We start from the raw sequence: 19,656 nt of genomic DNA, 5'->3' as shown, positions 1-19,656 counted from the left end.
CAGAGTGAGATCAGATTTTGGGAAGAGTATTTTTGCTAAGAGTCTATATCGCAGGAGCTGCCATAAGAGTAACAGACCCCAACAAAGTCAAACTTTAGACTTTTCCTTATGCTAAACAATTTCAGTCCAACCAGAAGCCTTAAACAAGGAAGGATATTTATTAAAGCTAGGCAAGTTTCTTATAAATTAATGTGAAGTGCTTTGTAATTTGCTGGCACTATATAAGTAAATGATGATGATGAGGATTGAAGGACTGAAAGGTAAAACAATCCTTCCTATTTCCTTCCTATTCTTCTGGCAAGTATGTTCTTTTCTCCTTTACAACTATAGTGTGGCGGCACATGGTTTTCTCCCCAGGACAGGAACAAAATGTAAGAAAATATGTATCTAGAGTCAGTGTGAATCTCTAGGTTGTAAAATATTTGAATTACACAATTACAATTCTTTTTTATTTGTCAAAAGAAAAATAAGTCAAGTAATCCATCCATGCAAGTTTAACTGAAAGATTCCATTCTAGAATTCCGGAACCAGTGTTTAGATAGGAAGTCATTTAGCATAAGCAACAATTGATGGCACTGTTGTATCACTTATGGAAAGGTCTGTTTTCCCCTATCTTACATACATGTTTAAATATCCAAACAACTATCAATTACTGAAACATATATGTAACAACAATTAAGATACTAACATTATACATAATTAACTAAAAACATATAACATAGGATACATATCAAATGTTCTGGAAAAAAATATATGTATAAAACAAATCCCTATCCATATATAAAAACATTATATTCCTGTGATCTGACGTAGCAGCAGCTCGATCCTCTTTACAGAGACTTTAATAATACCAGTTATTTGAAGCTTTCTAAAATTTACATTTCCAGATCATTAAAGAATGAGACCTTTGAAAATAAGGATATATCTCCAAAATTCACTTTCCATCATTCATTCATATTTATTAACTTTGCCTGCCATCTGTCCCTATACACACAACTAAGTCTTTAAACACAATATATGGGAATATAGCTGTTCAGCAAAAATCCCTTGGGAAACTCCTAGATTTTAGATCCTTATACTATAAACATATTTTATTCCTATTTGTCAGTTATAGTAGCACTTGTAGTAAAACTCCCTCAATGTGAAAAAGCTACAAAACTTGAGGGTATAACACAGAGCTCTGAAGAGCAATGGGGTAATAATTTAATTGGTCGTACAGTTTCTGGATATTGTATTGTTTTTGTCCAAAACACTTGACTATTTCTCATGTGAGAGAGCTTTGGGAGGATTTTTAAAAAATCTTTAATCGAAACCCTGTAAAACCTCGAGCTCTTAAGTCTGTGAAGGTTCTCATTCATCCAGGTCATGGTATATCTATATTAATAAGTCAAATCAACTGGATTTGTTGTATTTTTCTTTTTCCTTGGAGACATTTCGCTAGTTATCCAAGTGACTTTCTCAGTTCAGAATGTTCTGTGCAAAAATATTTCTGGTTTATATACCTTGGAATTTTTCTGTATTTAGCATGATCTTTTTAGTAAAACCAGCATGGGGTCAGAGAGCTGATGGAGGTATGGTGTTGATGGTATTAGCATGATTGGAGCTATGACGTGTTATTAAACATTTAAGGGAGAGGTGCTAAAACAGAATTGTACCTCTGTTCAAACTTGATTTTTTCCATTTTAACATATATGGCTTTTTTGACCCCTCTTTTGAACCAATCCTTCTCCCTGTCCAGGAGGTGAACTTGATAGTCTTCAAACGTGTGTCCTTTTTCCTTTAGATGTAGGTAGGAGCTCCAGAGGAGCTGACACTCCTGTGCTGCGGCATACATTTGTGTAAAGGTTGTTTGGTTTTTCTTACATATAAGTCTGAGCGTTCCTCACTGCACTGCATACACCATGTCACTAACTCTTAAACTCAATAATTCTTTTGCTTTGGTATTGGGTCTTTTGGATGAACCAGTTGTTGCCTCAGTGTGTTGCTGGGTTTACATCAGACAGGGATGTGGTGTTAATTAAAGATCCTTCAAAGTTTTCTGACACCCCAGAAATATATGGGAGAACCAAGTTCTTTTGTCTGTCCTGCTTTCCACCTTCACCGGTAGCTTTGGTTTTGTTCTTTCTCCTTCTTCCAGTGTTAACAAAGGCCCAGTCTGAATACCTGCATGTTGTAAGGGCCCCTCTGAGGTGTTTTAACTCTTTTGCCTGAGCCTCTTTGCTGGTGGTGATTGTATATGCTCTGTTTGTAGTGTTCTGATAACCTGTTCTGATAACCCCCAGTTTATGATCTAATGGATAGTGGGATTCAAATAGCAGGTACTGGTCCATGTGGGTTGGTTTCCTCTAGACTTCTATTTCCAACTTTCCACCCTTTCTGAGTTCAAAAAAAATCCAGTGTAAACTTCATGTTGTGGTCCAGTGTGTTGATGTGTTCAGTGAAAGTCTATCCTTCTTGTGTGTGTGTATTTTAACTCAGGTATCATTCACATATCTGAACCAATGACTGGATGTCATTCCTTTAAAACTACCCAGAACCTTTCTTTCCTCCATGTAAAGGTTTGCCAAAGTGGATGAAACTGGTGATCCCATGTCACAGCCATATTCTAGATAGGGCCTTGCCAGTGCTATGTACAGTGGAAGAATAAGTCACATCTCCTGCAAATCTAGGCCCATTTTAATACAACTCAATACCTTGTTTACTATTGAAACTGCTGGCAGGCATTGCTGGCTAGAGTTAAGTTTATTATCTACAAGAACTCCAGGTCCTTTTCCATTATGGATTTGCCTAGTGCAGTCCCATTACGGCAATAAGTGGCTTGCATAATTTTACATACCAGGTTCATGACTTAGCCACCCAGATTGGCAGTTTGTCAAGATCCTGTTGCAAGGATGCCACATCCTGGATGGAATTAATTGGGCTGCACAGATTTGTGTCATCTGTAAATACTGATACATTACTCACAATATCCTCCTGACCCAAATACTGAGCTCCGAGGGACCCCACTAAGAACCTTACTCCAAGCAGAGAATGTACCTTTAACAGCCACCCTATGTACCCCAATCCTGTAGTCAGTTTCTTATCCATGGGCAGTAGACTTTATTAAGCCCAACAGACCTTAGTTTAGAAAGCAGTCATTTATGGGGCACGGTATCAAATGCTTTGGCAAAATCCAAATAGATCACATCTACTGCCCCCCCCCCACTGTCCAGAATCTTACTTACCTCATCATAAAATGCAATCAAATCTGTCTGACATGACCTATCCTTCATAAAGCCATGCTGATTTCAGCTGACAATACCATTCACTAGGACAACATTTTGAATGTGATCCCTTAACAAGCCTTCAAATAATTTGCCCGCCACGGATGTCAAACTTACTGGCCTATAATTGCCAAGCTGAGATTCTAATACCTTAAATATTGGAATATCCTCAGCTTTGCTCCAAGCTTTCCTCCAATCTATAGGTACCATACCAGATGAAATTGAGTCTGAGAAAATCAGAAATAGAGGCCTAGAAGTAGAGGTCTAAAAATGAACTAAGCTCTCTTGAAACCCGAGGGTGTATTCCATCAGGCCATGGTGCCTTGTGCACATTAATTATTAGTAAAGCTTTATGAAACATATCCTGAATCAGCCACTGACTAGATTGGGGTGGGTCTTGGAACTCTCTGTTATCTTATTGGGTCTGTACTCCTCTATTGTATAAACTGAAGAAAAGAACTGGTTTAGCACATTTGCCATTTCATTATCTATTACAACCATACTGGTTCCATTATTTATAGGAGCCACACTCTCAATCCGCATCTTTTTACTATTAATATACATTAAAACTTTTTGAGGTTAGTCTTAGCCTCTGCCACAATGCCTCCCGGATTGCTGTTTGACAACATTTATTAAAGTGTTTATATTAATTAAATGCAGCTTCTGTCCCCACAGACTTGTACGTTTTAAATGCCTTTATCTTCATTCCTATGTACTATACTTTGGTATTAAGCCACATACTGTAGGTTGGTTCTTAGTGCTTCTACCTTTACTTCATAAGGGAATTTCTGCATTACTGTTAATTGTGCCAATGAAACTTTAATAGCACTGTAAGTCTAGTGGAAGGGGAATTTTGACACTGCAATCAATTTTTATTTTTGCTTAGATTGCTCAGAAGATCACTGGCATTTCTATTATAGATGTTATTATTGAATCACATGTGGGAGACACAATGCTGTAAATTGCATGCTTTGAGTAATTTTCATATATTTTAGCAAAATACCTTTAGTAAAGCTTAATCATTTTTACCCATGTTAAATTCATCACAATGTATACTTTCCACAATATGTGTTTCTCTGGGGTTGTCTTATGTTTTGGGTTTTATGCTACAGATAAAATGCAGGCAGTGTGTTTTGATTCTAAACACACTGCCTGATTTTACCTTATTTATTATTATAAAGCTCAATTTAATAGGTTAGGGTAAAAACTCGATAAAATGAACGAAAACCCAAATTGCTAGATTTTTTCTGCCTTTTTCCTTTGGATTTTTCCAAAAAAGTCAAAAATGTCTGGATTTTCAGGCTAATTCCAGTGCAGACCACAGAAATGTCAAAATAGGATAGGAACCTCTGACATTGACTTATATACAACTTCGGCAGATCTGAGATAGTGGATTTTCAGATTTAGGCTTTTTGCTGCATCGAGCTTTAACAAAAATGTAACCAAAAAAACCCCCGAAAAATTCCAAAAAAACGTAACCAGAGATTAGTAAATAAACCCCTTAGTGTCGCAAATATTAGATTCTCAACTAGTACACTTCTTTTTTGAATGAAACATAAAAAATAATTAGTACTTTTCAAGTGATTTTTGATATGTTTTACACAGACCTACAAAAAATTTTGACATAATAGGCAATATTTCCATTTAATCAACCACTGGAGAAAATTATTGGTCACCCAGGTGGTTTTGTCACATTTATATGCACTGCAACTCCCAGCATTCATCTAATAAACAAGTAGAATTTGATTTGTACTGAATACACAGCAATAATCTCCCACTCACCCCACATATACTCCCCACTGTGCATTTATAGTATCATTATACAGGTTTGGTATCCGGAAACCCATTATCCTGAAATTTCAGAATTACGGAAAGGCTGTCTCCCATAGACTCCAAATCAAATAATCCAAATTTTTTAAAATCATTTCCTTTTTCTTTGTAATAATAAAACAGTAGCTTGTACTTGATCCCAACTAAGAAAAAATGAATCCTTACTGGAAGCAAAACCAGCCTATTGGGTTTATTTAATTGTTACATGATTTTCTAGTAGTCTTAAGGTATGAAGATCCAAATTACAGAAAGACCCAATATCTGGAAAGCCCAAGGTCCCAGGCATTCTGATAACAGGTCCCATACCTGGGGAAGCCTAGTATATATAACAGCAGTCACTGTATGACATTCCCCTCTCAGCGGCATCTACATTCAGCACAACTGCAGCTGCTAATTATAGGAAGGAGGTTTTTGTTCAGCTCTGTATCACTGTGTGAGAGGGTATTCCCTTCTCTGCATACAGTAATAATCTGCTGCATCTTCTGCTTCCATTCTGCTGATTGTAAGAGTGAAATCAGTTCCAGACCCACTGCCGCTGATCCGCTCTGGGGTCCCTGCTCCTCGCCTGGTTGCCCAGTATATTAATCTCTTTGGTGCTTTCCCTGATTTTTGCTGGAACCAGTATACTAAACTGTCTCCATCACTATCAACAACACTGCTACTGGTTTTACATGTGATAGTGACAGTTTCTCCTGGTGACACAGAGACATAATCTGGAGACTGAGTCAGTACAATCTGCCCATACGAACCTGGGAAATAAAAAATTAAGAGAAATTGGATATCATTAAAAAACTGTTTCATAAATAAAATCCCTCCCAGTGTGATGGTGTAAAGAAGGAACAATTTCTCACCTTGGCTAAAGATCAGGAGGATCCCCAGTAGCAGCAGCAGCAGTAGATAAGTGGGATAAGACATGTCTCTATCTATGCACTGTGACACATACAGATCATTAATATGGCACAGGGACACTGGCACTTTTATAGCAGCTGCAGTTTAGCCACACAATGTCTCTATGCAAAACACCAACCAACATCCCTCTCACATCACTGACTATCTGTGTCTATACTAAACAGGAAGCAAAAAATATAGAACCCACTGGGGTTGCGGTTTTTATTTTGCATAGAAACATATTTCAAAATTAGGCTGTGTTTAAATGTATCTGTTCTTTACCCCTTGCACTTCAGGTTCCAGTATTTACAGTATTTACTGTGGACAGTATAAGGGGATGTTTGCAAACACTAGATACAGTTGTTTCACTGGAGAGAACCCTGCTAACTTGCCTATAGTCGTTTCACACAATAAACTAACCATTTTTGCTTTAAAGTCAAAATACATTTTCAAGGATACCTACCGAAAACCTTCTCTTGGGAGGTGCCAGGAGCTCCAAGGTTCCCCTGGAAGATGGAAAGAATAGGGAAAATACTTCACTCTCATGATGAACACCAAGAATGAAGCCAACGGACCCCAAAATCGATGCCTGGCAGACATTGAAAATATTTGGTTTACAAATTTACATGCACAGTTGCTTTAATTTTGCTGAACCTGACAGTTTGTGGAATTCAGTTAGGTGCAGTGCAATTGCTTCAAGACCATCGCCCCTTTGCAAATGCAATGTCCCTGCATTGTGGGGGGAAAACATGGCAATTATGCTCCAAATTATACTTTGTTTACTGCACTTGCAGATGTGCTTGTGTCCTCATGACTCTATGTAAAACAGTAACCCACATCCCTCTCACATCCATTTAAGGATTCCTGCAATTGCACTTCAGATTCCATCAGTTCTGATGCTTGTAGTCAAAATGACATCTATGTCTGTTTCTTTAGGCACTAGTCTGTGGCTTGTAGGCTGACCACTGTGGGAACCCTGAGCCTTATTTCTTAATTACTTAGAAACCCTGAGAGCTAGTGCAAACCTACAGTCAGACTTAATTTACAGACTTGTTAGGGTTCATCAGTACAGTAGTAGATGATCCACCAACATGAGCCAAATATATATGCTGTAACAAAAGTCTCATTAACTGCCCATTCCATGTTCCCCTTTCCTTAGATTCAAAGCTACACAATCATGGTGACAGTATCTTCCCTTTACTTTCATAAGGAGTATTTATAGAGTAATGTGAAGGGTTCATAGTGAACAGACACAAGCTGCCATGTACTCACACTTTGCCCCCTTTCCTGGCTGACATTCACTTTCCCCAATAAATACAGGGCTGTCTGCTTTAGGAACATCCAAGTAAAGGAGAAGGTAGAGGAACTCCAGCAGTATTACTGCAAACAACTTTTTATTCCAGGCAGTGGTAAACACAACATGTTTCTGGTTCAAAACCCCTTATCAAGTGAAACAAAGGGTATTGAACCCGAAACATATTATGTTTACCACTGCCTGGAATAAAAAGTTGTTTGCAGTAATACTGCTGGAGTTCCTCTTCCTTCTTCTATACTTGGATCATTTGCAGCAGTTGCAGCACAGAGCAACTATTAAGGAATTGGACGCATATCATTTGGAAAAGCTGTGCTAACCACCATTCCCCTCTTCTATTTGCTTTAGGAACATAAGTGAATGCTCTCCCACCCATACCTATCCCTTAATTTGTGTCTCAGCAGCAGGAACAAGGTGCCAAGGACCCTTTATACTACCTGATTTTGGATATCCACCCTACCCGTGGGCAAATCTAAAGGAATTACAATAGAAAGTATAGTATTTATAGCTACAGTAATGTGATCTCCAAAAGAGACATTTAGAACATCTGCCTAATGGTGGATTCCCAACTCTTCTTTTTTCACATCAGTAAAAATCTGAACCATACATGGCATGTCACATACATTATTAATCTATGTATTAGGTATTAAAATGATAAAGTATCAAACTATTTTCCTAATGTATCTCACAGAAATACCCAGACAATTTCCTTTGAAATCGGCACTATACACTGTCTGTGAATTTGTGGAAAGCTGTGTAGCACAGAGAGTTGCCCCCAATCCATTTAATTTCTGAAGCATTGAGTTGCTAGTTTGTACAGTAACCTATTCAGCTCAGCATTAGGTATGTATGTTTGAATTTACCCACTTGTCTCTGACTGGTGAGATACAACTTCCAGTACAGTGTATGTTACACAGGAATACATGTATGTTAGAGTGAAGTCTTCTGAAATCAGAAGGTATTTACTTGTCTTGTGCCATATACACAGCACTGCCTTGATACTAAAAATGAGAGTTTTATTTCTACCATAAGGCATCATGGGCAGAGACATGCAAATCACTCCTTTATGTCCCTTTGGCAAACTATGTATCCAGAACTGCTGGTTTAATAGCACAGATACAGCCTAATGATTCAGGGCCATATATCCAAACTTGCAGACAGTCTGTTTCCATCTTGTTAGATCTCATCAGTGCAACATTTTGGAACATGGCTTCTGAGGGGAGTAGGACTTGGAGAATAGCAATATAGAAAACTGAACCTGGTTTGGGTGAAGAAGGTGAAAATGAGCCAAAAAGACCTTCACAAGCAATTACATACAACATACACGCTACTCTCCAAGTTCCAAATCACATCTATATGCAGCACAACTGCAACTGACTGACAACACATTTTAGGGGGAGGTTTTTGTTCAGCTCTGTATCACTGTGTAAGAGGGGCGACTGCTGTTTTGGTGCCTGCCTTGATTTCTGTTGGTACCAGGCTATGTAAAACAGCTAATTAATGGAAGGCAAGAGTCAAGGCTCTTTCCCGAATAGAGCCATGAATTACTCCAAGCTACAAAAGAAGATGGACCTGTTGAAGTGCAAAGAGTGCAAGTAAAGTTAATACATATGCATAAGCTCAACCTACACAGTGTACTCTGAGTAAAGTGTATAATGGGGTGGGGCTATGACATGGCCATTGGTCAATCGCCACGTCAAACATAGGTTATCGTGCACAGTTTTCCTAATTTTGAAAACCGGGTATGCAGTTTTGACCCGGACAGCCCTCCAAAAAACCCTAGTTTCTAGTGTATTTTAAACCAATTTTAAATAATTCTATTTTGATCTTTGATTTTAGCTCACTTTCACACTATTTGGTGATGACTTTATGTGGAATAGTAATATGATGAAGATGGACCTGTTGGAGAGAAATGAAGAACGATACATTGTACACTGTGTATGGTGATCTTATTTGTATGTATGCACTTTACTTGCACTCTTTGCACTTTTTATGAATCATTGACGCACCCTTTTCAGTGGATAATGTACTTATTATTATGGATATATATTTAAAATGTACTATAAATTTGTAAGGTGTGTTAAAATACAAAATTTTGTCTCAGCAGATGAACACTGGCAAAGTTTTGCCAGCGAGGACATTTCTTAGCATTACCTTCTTCCTAGCAAACTTTGTTAACAAACTTTCACTTATATCGATTTAAATATGGAGGGTACATATAGGTCTTTTATATGTTTTTATTAGTGAGTGTTGGTGAAATTGCTGCAAGTGGCCACTTATCATTAAAAATGTCCAAGGAATCAAAATAAAGACAAAAGAGATACTCCCTAGACATGAGTCTCCCCTAAAACAAATATGGCATGAGCTCAAATGGCTAAAATGTTAAAAAATATATATTTAACAGTTTTAATTTTTTTGTTACCCTTTGCATACAGGATATGATGTCACTTACAAAAGAATGTTGAGGATGTAGCTTCATCTTATCAATTTGCTAAATATAACCCGGCGAAACAGACTCTGGTGAAAAGGGTAACGTGTTGGAAAATTTGCACTTTGATATATTTGTGGAGTAACAATCGTTCGCCTGAGCAAAAAGCAGGGAGAACCTTCTCTAGCGCTGAGTTTTATCGCTAGCGAATTGTCCTATGCGCCCCTTAGTTAATTGCGAATGTCCCATGGGAATTAGCATTTTGGTGAATTTTCACTCCAAAAAGCCACCACCCTTTAGTAAATGTGCCCCACTGTGTGTGGTATGTACTAATTTATATGTTTTAATGACTGTAATTATATCTGTATATATCTGTAATTGTATGCTTTATTACACCATTTACTTGCATATCTTTTGTGTCTGTACTAATGATGTGGTGTGCAGAGTAACTTTTGTAGTTTTGTACCAGGCCATGTAGCTATAAACACTGCTACTGGCTTTACATGTGATGGTGACAGTTTTTGCTTCTAGAATCCCTCCCAAATTGTGACAGTGAATCTCTCATCCTGGCTAACGATCAGGAGGATCCCCAGTAGCAGCAGCAGCAGTAGATAAGTGGGATAAGACATGTCTCTATCTATGCACTGTGACACATACAGATCATTAATATGGCACAGGGACACTGGCACTTTTATAGCAGCTGCAGTTTAGCCACACAATGTCTCTATGCAAAACACCAACCAACATCCCTCTCACATCACTGACTTTCTGTTATGTATTACACAAGTTGTAGAACCTTGCTGCATTTACCATCAGAGACTGCTTAAAACTCTTAGACAGCAAATAGCCAGGACATATTTATCACTAAAATACATCTATGTGGAAAACATTTACTCCCAGCAGTGTGAGAATTTGCCTTTAATTTAACTTTCTTGGAAAATCCTACAAAGTCAGACTCAGCTCACAGGTTTGTTAAGTTTCATCAGTAATACCAACCTTTCTTGGCAAACTCAGAACCTGGCGTGTTTTTAACTGAGGTAAATCCGGCAAACCCATAAACTCCACAGAATTTAGGAAAGACTGGGAAACTGGGATTTTGCAGCGCAGTGCCTCCACTTAATGAGAACTGAGGGATACACATCAGGGGGTCCCACTAGAAAATAAAAAAAATACAGAGATTTGCAGCAATAATAAACTTTATATAGAAAGAAAGATCTGGAGTTGGCATCAAATAAATATCGCAATCCTTAAATGGGGTCACTCACTCACAGGATTAACTCACTGTTTTGATTATGGCTCTTTGAATCTCTCTGAAATGATTTAAACATCATATCAACTATGCTAAGCATTTAAGCAAAACTTTATTACAGATAAAGTTTATAAGAGAGTAAGTTATACATCACCATTTGAGCAAAGGAAGCAGGAATCTTTATCTGCACCAAGCGACTGGGAGATCCCGATTTAGTCGGCAGAGAAACCTCAAACGGTGCACAAAGGCTTTGGACAGTTTACTCCACAGGAGAGATCTCAGCCAACAAAATGGGGAGCCCTGGTTTTATATTCTCTAATAAACAATGAGCTCAGACATTAAACCACTAGGTCAACAACAGATCTTGCTTCCCATGTGCTCATCAGGAGCTGCCAGGCTTCCAACAAGCACATCCAAAGCAGAGATTTTATCGGTTATTAGTATTTGAGAACATATTCTGCCCTTGGCTATAATAAAGGAAGTTCTTGTGAAAATTTCTAGAATTCATAATCATATTAGGAACTATTAGGAGGCATACACATATTAGGACATTGAGTTAAATAGTTCCTTTCCTACAAAGTTGTCTTATACAATATATTGGGTTTAAGAGTAGTGATGGGCGAATTTATTCGCCAGGCGCGAATTCGCGGCGAATTTGCGCGTTTCGCCACCAGCGAATAAATTCGCGAATCGCCAGCGAAAATTCGCGTCAAAAAATTCGCCGGCGTCAAAATTTTTTTTCCGAAAAACGGACGCCGGCGCCAAAAACGGGCGCCGGCGTCGGAAAAACGGGCGCCGGCGTCAAAAACGGGCGCCGGCGTCAAAAACGAGACGCCGGCGCCGTTTCGCGAATTTTTCGCCATTTCGCGAATTTCGCGAATTTTTCGGCGAAGCGAAACGGCGCAAATTCGTCCATCACTATTTAAGAGTTCTTTCCTACAAAGCCGCCTCAAACACAACATTTCTATCAAAGTATTACCCTGAATCACCATTACTAAAACTTCTCTCATTACTCTCACTCTCATAACACAGTCTTTTAAATATATCAGTCCCAAAGTTTAACTCGGGGTGGGAGACTGGTAGCTGCTCTCATGTAGCAGCAATAGGAACCTGCCCTCACACTGAGGCCACACACTTGTTCCTTTGCTTATAGTCACTTTTTGGTGGGTCACTCACCAGGGTGCTAAAAGGGGCTTGTACACTGGTATTCACAGGCAGCTCTGCAACACTTACACTTTCCAGTGTCACCTCCACCTACAAAATGATACACAAACAATGGGCATAAGAGCATTAGACTGTTGCTGGTTATTAACCTCCTGCCTCCTGTTTTAGCCATAGGAATTAGATTCACGCCCCCTCTACATCTAAAACCACACTTTTTTCTGCTATTCATTACCACCTCCTGAAAGCTACAGTGTTAATAATAGTTCACAGCTGATGGGGCTGATTTGTGCAGATGCGATAAGGGGGCCCTCCAGCATTCAAATAAATAAATCTCATCCTTAGTAGAAAAAGTTTACCAACTGGTCGCTCATCAAATTCCCATTCTTTCCTATTGTAGCCACTGTGCCATTGAACTCAGCCAACTCTTTATTATGGGCTTCATTGCTGGAACTCAACAACAGACTCTTTCATAACCGAGTTTCACAGAAGTCCCTTCAGGTACATTCCCTTCCCAGTATTTAATGTATTTACTTCTCTGAAGACATGGACAGTGGTGGAAATTACTCACATTTAGGTTCAAGTATTTCTGTCTCATGTTCAATAGCCCTTCCATCCAGGCATCATATCTTCATATTCTTTGCTTGTGGGACTGTTCAAGAATCATTGGTCATAGCTTGCCAATGTTATGACTGTTATTTATAATTTTATGTATTGTAAACCCTGAGGTATCTCTTGTTGAGTATAGTAATCCCACCATGGTACTCTGCTGCCCTCTAATTAAAAAGTATTATTGATCCTTTTTGACTACATTAACCAAAGAGTAAGTAACAAGAAAAGGTACATTTCTTTGATGCCTTGTTCATTATTATTACTATATATTACAGAAGTGTAACTAGATGTTACTGGGCCCCATAGCAAATTAATTTTATGGCCCCAACATATCCAGAGCTTTTGCTGTTTAACCAATATATGTTGAAATGATTCATTATTTGGGCCTCATTGGGCCCTGTATACTTCCTAGGTCCCCCTGTAGCCACAAGGTCTACTTCCTCTGAAGTTACACTTCTAATATTTTACAATAATATTTTCATGAATCATTTCATGACATTAAAACAAAAGAGCCAATGTAAACAATATAACATATACCAGCTCTCCCTATACCATTGCACACATATTAAAGGGATTAAAAAGTCTAAAATAAAAATTATTGTTTGTTTAGAACAAATGAAGTAAATTTGCAATATAGACATTAAAAAAAATCTCTGCTGTTTTATAATTTTTTACTCACATCACATCATTATTGCCTGACAACTTCCCTGCTTGCAGCTTCTCCTACTCATCGTGGCTGCCAATAGACAGAACGCTGCTGTGTATGTTTGTACCTGCTGATACTATCTTGCAAATTTGAATGATGTGGAAATTAGTGGGCCAGAGAGTGGATGTATACATACCTCCCCCTGCCACCCCTCTGTTTAAAGAGCTACTCCTTATCTCACAGCCTAATGGGCTACAGCTGGGAAGGGAGGGGTTTATTCATACAGACACTTCTCAGTGAATAGCTGATTTGATTTATGTTATATTCAGATGAAAAGAAATTAGAATGTGACTTTCATTTTAAATGAAATGTTTTGTTTAGTTAAAAAATAACAAAAAAAACTGTATTTCATAATTAAAACAACATGAAAAAGTATAATATATTCAGCACAAGCCCTATTCATTAAACCTTTAATTTTCTTTTTTATGAATTGAAATACACATATGCAATGTAAAGTATCCCTGATAATTCAGTTGCATCTTAGTGTGTTTGGGTTATATAGAGTACAGAGTATGAAGTCAACAGTCTTATGGTACAGTGAGTCCTGAGTTATGTTTTAGTCTGATCTGCATTCAAGCTGAAAGAGGAAGGTTTTTGTTCAGCTCTGTATCACTGTGTGAGAGGGGTGGTGTAATGATACTGACAGTAATAATCTGCTGCATCTTCTGCTTCCATTCTGCTGATTGTAAGAGTGAAATCAGTTCCAGACCCACTGCCGCTGATCCGCTCTGGGGTCCCTGTGTGTCGCCTGTTTGCCAAATAGATCAGCAGCTTTGGTGCCTGCCCTGATTTCTGTTGGTACCAGGCTATCCAATTGTCTCCATCGCTGTCAGCAACACTGCTACTGGCTTTACATGTGAGGGTGACAGTTTCTCCTGGTGACACAGAGACATAATCTGGAGACTGAGTCAGTACAATCTGCCCATAGGAACCTGTAAAAGTATCACAGAAATGGAAATAGTTAATTTAGTTGTATAATACTTTACTAATTTTTGCATCTTAAAATCACTCACAGTATGTGAATGTAAAATGAACAGTGTAATAAAAGGAACAATTTCTCACCTTGGCTAAAGATCAGGAGGATCCCCAGTAGCAGCAGCAGCAGTAGATAAGTGGGATAAGACATGTCTCTATCTATGCACTGTGACACATACAGATCATTAATATGGCACAGGGACACTGGCACTTTTATAGCAGCTGCAGTTTAGCCACACAATGTCTCTATGCAAAACACCAACCAACATCCCTCTCACATCACTGAAATTTTACGGTGGGTGATGGTCGGTTGCACCTAAACAAAACGCAACAAGTTGCAGAACTGTGCTCTATATAAGAATACCTTTAGAATTACTGGATGAAGATCAATTATTAATAAAAAAAAGAAATTGAAAATAAGAAGAATAGCATATGCTTTTGCAAGTACAGTATGTAAAGTGCAGTTTTAGACTTTTTTTTAGCCAGAATGCAGTTTTTTTCCCATCAATTCCAGTAGCAATTCCAGCCACACAAAGCAGTTTTGTCTTCTAAAATTATGGGTGGTGAATCCTAATGTGTGCAATTGTACTTCCATTTGACACAAATCAAATTCAATGCCACAAAATTTTCAAAGCCTGAATTTCATCATTTCTCAGCATCAAGATAATACCTGCACTATTGTGTTTAAGGTCCACTGCACATATTGATACTCTGGAAACTCTGGAGCGACTATCAGCTTTTGTTTTCAAGAGTCCCCTGTGTCAATACACACACTTGAGAGTGATTCCTAACAATAAATTTTATGGATTCACTGTGGCCAAACACAACTATATGGCAGTGCCAGGAGCAGCTTTGGATACAAGTGTCAATAGTAGGAAACTCACTCAAGTCTCACCAGGCTGTACAGCATACCTCCCAACATTTTGGAAATAAAAAGAGGAGAAAAAGATTTGCCACGCTTCATGCGCCAACATTTTTTTGTCCACAACAATGTTTGTGGCCACATTTACAATTTACAAAATTTGGCAGGTTAAGAAAGCTTGAACACATTTCTGTGGTTTTTATGTGTTATTACAGTTTTGCTCATAAAGGTGAATCACCCTGAGCTGCAAGTTATAATTTACCCAAGAGACCTGCTTATCTTAAATTGTTACAATTGTCTCTTTGCTTATCTTAAATTGTTACAAATATATCTAAGTTCACCTGCCACGTATTCTGGGTTCACTGCCAAAAGCCAATTCCATTTTAGAAACTTTGTACTGAATCTTTTTCTGGCTGTTCCATGCAGGAGACCTAAGACAAAGTTGGGATATTTCAGTAGTTAACCCGGGACTGCGGGTTGAGCTGTCAAAATCAGGACTGTCCCGTGACAGTTAGGAGGTTTTATAAAGGGCTTATGTCTGGAATGCGTTAGGCCATTGGCAACTGCATGCCTTTTATAAATACATGAATAAAGATTGTTTTTAAGAAATTCAGAGTTGCCACTTGAGCACAATTTTGAGCACAGTCACCATGTTTAATCCCGCAATGCAGATTTCTTTCCCAGAATTGCAGTTACAAAGGGGACAATGCTTGCTGATTCAAATGTGTTGCACCTCCCACAGTTGCATCCAATTTACTAATACTAATGTATCTGGGCATGTGCTTTGTTGCAGTCTGAATGCAGTTGTGCCACATATTTTCAAAATCTGATGTTGCCATCCAGTTTAAGAGATGAGATAACTAGTAAATTGTATTAACTCAATCTCAGTGAGCTTTCAGCTTTCTTTCCAGACAGAGGAGAAACTGCACACAGACACTATGCTTATCAGTATGAGATCAGTATGAGAGCTCACCAATTCATATACTTATCATCAGCCTGACATCATTTCCTGGGTTTGCTAATTTCTGGTGTTGGTGACCTGTTTACACTTGTTAACAACCCTGGAGCCAGGGTCGGACTGAGGGGCCCGAGGTCCATTCGGGGCTGCTGTCCAGGGCCCACATCCGGAATCCCTTGGAGGCCCCCCCTGCCGTGCCACCGTGTGTGTGTGTGTGCACTCGCACTAGGTTTTTTAGGCATTTGTGGCAGGAAGGAGCCAGCAAATCATGGATCTGGGTGCGGATCTGGGCCGGCAGGGCCTACAAGAGCCGGGGGACCACTGGGTTTTTTCCTGGTGTCTGACCCTGCCTGGAGCTACTATCTCTATTGATCTGCCAGTAATTCCAGGGTTCCCACAGCAGGTTGAGTCTATAGACTTGCTCCCAGTACATACAGGTTCACTTATTCCCGGTACATTTCTCTTGAGCTGAAATTTTTTAGTTAAAGAGCTCCAGGAGGATACCTGTTTGTGTTTTTAAAGATGCTTGGAAATAAAGACTTTTTTTATTCTAAAACTACCCGTGGTTATTAAGGCTCCCGTCTATCTACTGCTACTTTGGATGTTGTCATTGTGTCTGGAGCGGAATCCGGCCGACGGAGGGCCACCACGAGGGTAGATGCGGACCATTCACATGTAAGTTACTCGTATGCCTATATTCTGAAAATTGCGTTACATTTTTTATTATGTGGTTTTTGAGTCATTTTGATTTTTATTCAGCAGCTCTCCAGTTTGCAATTACAGCAATCTGGTTGCTAGGGTTCAAATTACCCTATTAACCATGCATTGATTTGAATGAGAGACTGGAATAGGAAAAGGAGAGGCCTGAATGGAAAGATGAGTTATAAAAAGTTGCAATAATAATAAATGTGTAGCTTTACAAAGCATTTGTTTTGTAGATGGGGTCTGTTACCCCCATTTGAAAGCTGAAAAAAGTCAGAAGAAAAATGCAAATAACTCTAAAACTATAAAAAAAAATAATAATGAAGACCAATTGAAAAGTTGCTTATAATTGGCCATCCTATGACATACTAAAGGATAACTTAAAGACAAACCACCCCTTTAAATCCAACAGCTTTTCCATCTAAGCAATATATCAGTCATATTCATTGTCCCTGTTTTGGGACTTTTCAAGAATTACCCGACATAAGCTTGGCAACATGACTGAGATTTATGAAATTTTTTGGAAATTTCCAAGATGCTTCTGTCTTTTCAGTTTGTTGAGTACAGTGATCCCACCATGGAACTCTGCTGCCATCTAATGGACAAGTGATGTATTGACCTTGATGATTACATTAATCCGAGAAACTACAACAAGCTTTTATTTGATGAAATAATGTTGCTCTTTGCCTAGTTCAGTATTAGTGTCATATTCTACATCCATATTTTCACTTATTATTTGGTGGAATTAAAAAGTGAGGCTGAGGTACAACAATATAACATACACCAGAATTCACTGTACTATTGCACAGTTATTGAGCAGAATCTGTTTTATTTGCTTGTCATTAGTTTAATGGAGGCCAAAAGAAAATATTTTGGTATTTATTATCATTTAACCCATTATATTAAAAAACTGTAGGCAGTTTTAAAAAATCAGTTTTTAAACCAATTTGAATTTGATGACCGGGGAACATTGTGTTCAGGAAGTTTTATGAATTAAGCATTGGCCCCAGCTACCAGGGCCAGAACTAGGGGTAGACAGAAGAGGCAGGTGCCTAGGGTGGAATGAAGTAGGGGTGCCAAGCACGTACCTCTTCTTTCGCCTACTCCTGGTCTGGACCCTTTCTCTCCCACCGGAACTCTCCAGCTCAGCTGTGTCCACTCTCTCCCCCTTTAAGAAATGAAAAATCAGACAGCACCAGTCGCGCGAGCATGCGCACTCAAAACCGCGCAGCCAATGGGGGCAAAGTGATCATCTTCCTGTTTTTTATATGGCTCTCAAGAAAGCATTGGTTCCAATCGGGCAAGAGGAATAGGGGAAGCACCGCCAAAAGAAAGCAGCCATATCGCAGGAAGAAACTGCGGTGGTAAACATCTCATCAATACAATTTACGGAGAATGAAACCAAGGTACTGTCTTAAGGGCTGGGTTTTGTCATAACTACATTCCCTGACTTTTTTCAAATTGATATAGACGTGGAGGCCTTTTTTAGGAGAATAAGACTGTCGGCTGAATTGAATGATAATGGGGAGTCCATTAATAATAAAACAGATGATTATTGTAACACCTTCTTCCTACAGGATTGGCGTTTGTATAATCCTAGCACATATATGCCTTCTAAAACTATTTCTGTTGTGGAAACATACATACAGGGAGTTAAACATGAGATGTTAATACTTGAAAATAAATATAAAAGGGGTGAAATAAAATTACCTAAAGAAAATATCTCATTGGAAGTAAGACGAGCACTTTCACATAAAGATCTGGTGATCAAACCGGCAGATAAGGGGGGAGCGGTGGTGGTAATGGATAAGAAGTTTTATACAAATACAATAATTGAGATGTTAAATGATGCTACTACTTTTGGATAAACCCCCTGGGGTAAATTCAGTGTTTTGTCCTTTGGCTAAATTCCTTGATAGGGTACATAGGGAGTATGTCTTTAACACAGAATCTTATATCAGAGATACTGGAGATGTTATTAATAAGATCAATATGATTGATGATTTAACCCCTGATGCTATTTTTGTCCCCCTGGATATAGAAAGCCTCTATACCTCCATCCCACATGATGGTGGTATAGAGCTGGTAACTTTTCATCTTGATAAGGATAGTACACTGGATGGAGCCCAAAAAAAGTTTTTGATAACATTACTGCAAATAGTTGTGGGTAAGAATTATTTTTTATTCCAGGATGAGTAATTCTTCCAGATTAAAGGTACAGCCTTGGGCTTGAATGTCGCCCAGTCCTATGCGAATCTCTTTATGGATGTATTTGAAAATCAATTTGTAAATAAGAATTATGGATTTCAACACAACTGTAAATGTTGGTATCACTATATAGATGACATCTTTATGATTTGGACGGGACAATATTCTGAGCTTTGTGGATGGATTTAACAAATGTTCTCCCTTTATTAGATTTACTGTACATTGTGATATGATCAGTATCTCTTATCTGGATGTGATGGTTAAAAACACCACGAATGGCCATTTAGATACTGATCTATACGTCAAACAAATTGATAGGAATACACTATTGCGGTTTGATTTCTTTCATCCCCCACACATAAAAAAGTATCTGCCTAGATCCCAAGTCATGCGGGTGAGACGTATAGTTCAAAATGAACAGCGACAAGCAGACGGAGAAAATCAGAATGTGAGAGATTTCTTAAAACTCTTAGGGTAGAACTACACAGATGACTTCTATATG

General features: G+C 38.5%; 2 gene segments (V, D, J or C); both read right to left on the bottom strand.

The window, feature by feature from the left end:
* LOC108697575 overlaps nucleotides 1-19,656 on the bottom strand; it is a 321,745-nt gene that overhangs the window by 174,802 nt on the left and 127,287 nt on the right.
* On the bottom strand, nucleotides 14,044-14,701 carry LOC121401672. The segment is given in 2 exon segments: nucleotides 14,044-14,381; nucleotides 14,512-14,701. Coding segments are annotated over 2 exon segments (387 nt in total).

This window comes from Xenopus laevis, chromosome 1L (assembly GCF_017654675.1).
Source record: "Xenopus laevis strain J_2021 chromosome 1L, Xenopus_laevis_v10.1, whole genome shotgun sequence".
NCBI classification, from domain to species: domain Eukaryota; kingdom Metazoa; phylum Chordata; class Amphibia; order Anura; family Pipidae; genus Xenopus; species Xenopus laevis.
This window is presented reverse-complemented; position numbering and strand designations above follow the sequence as displayed.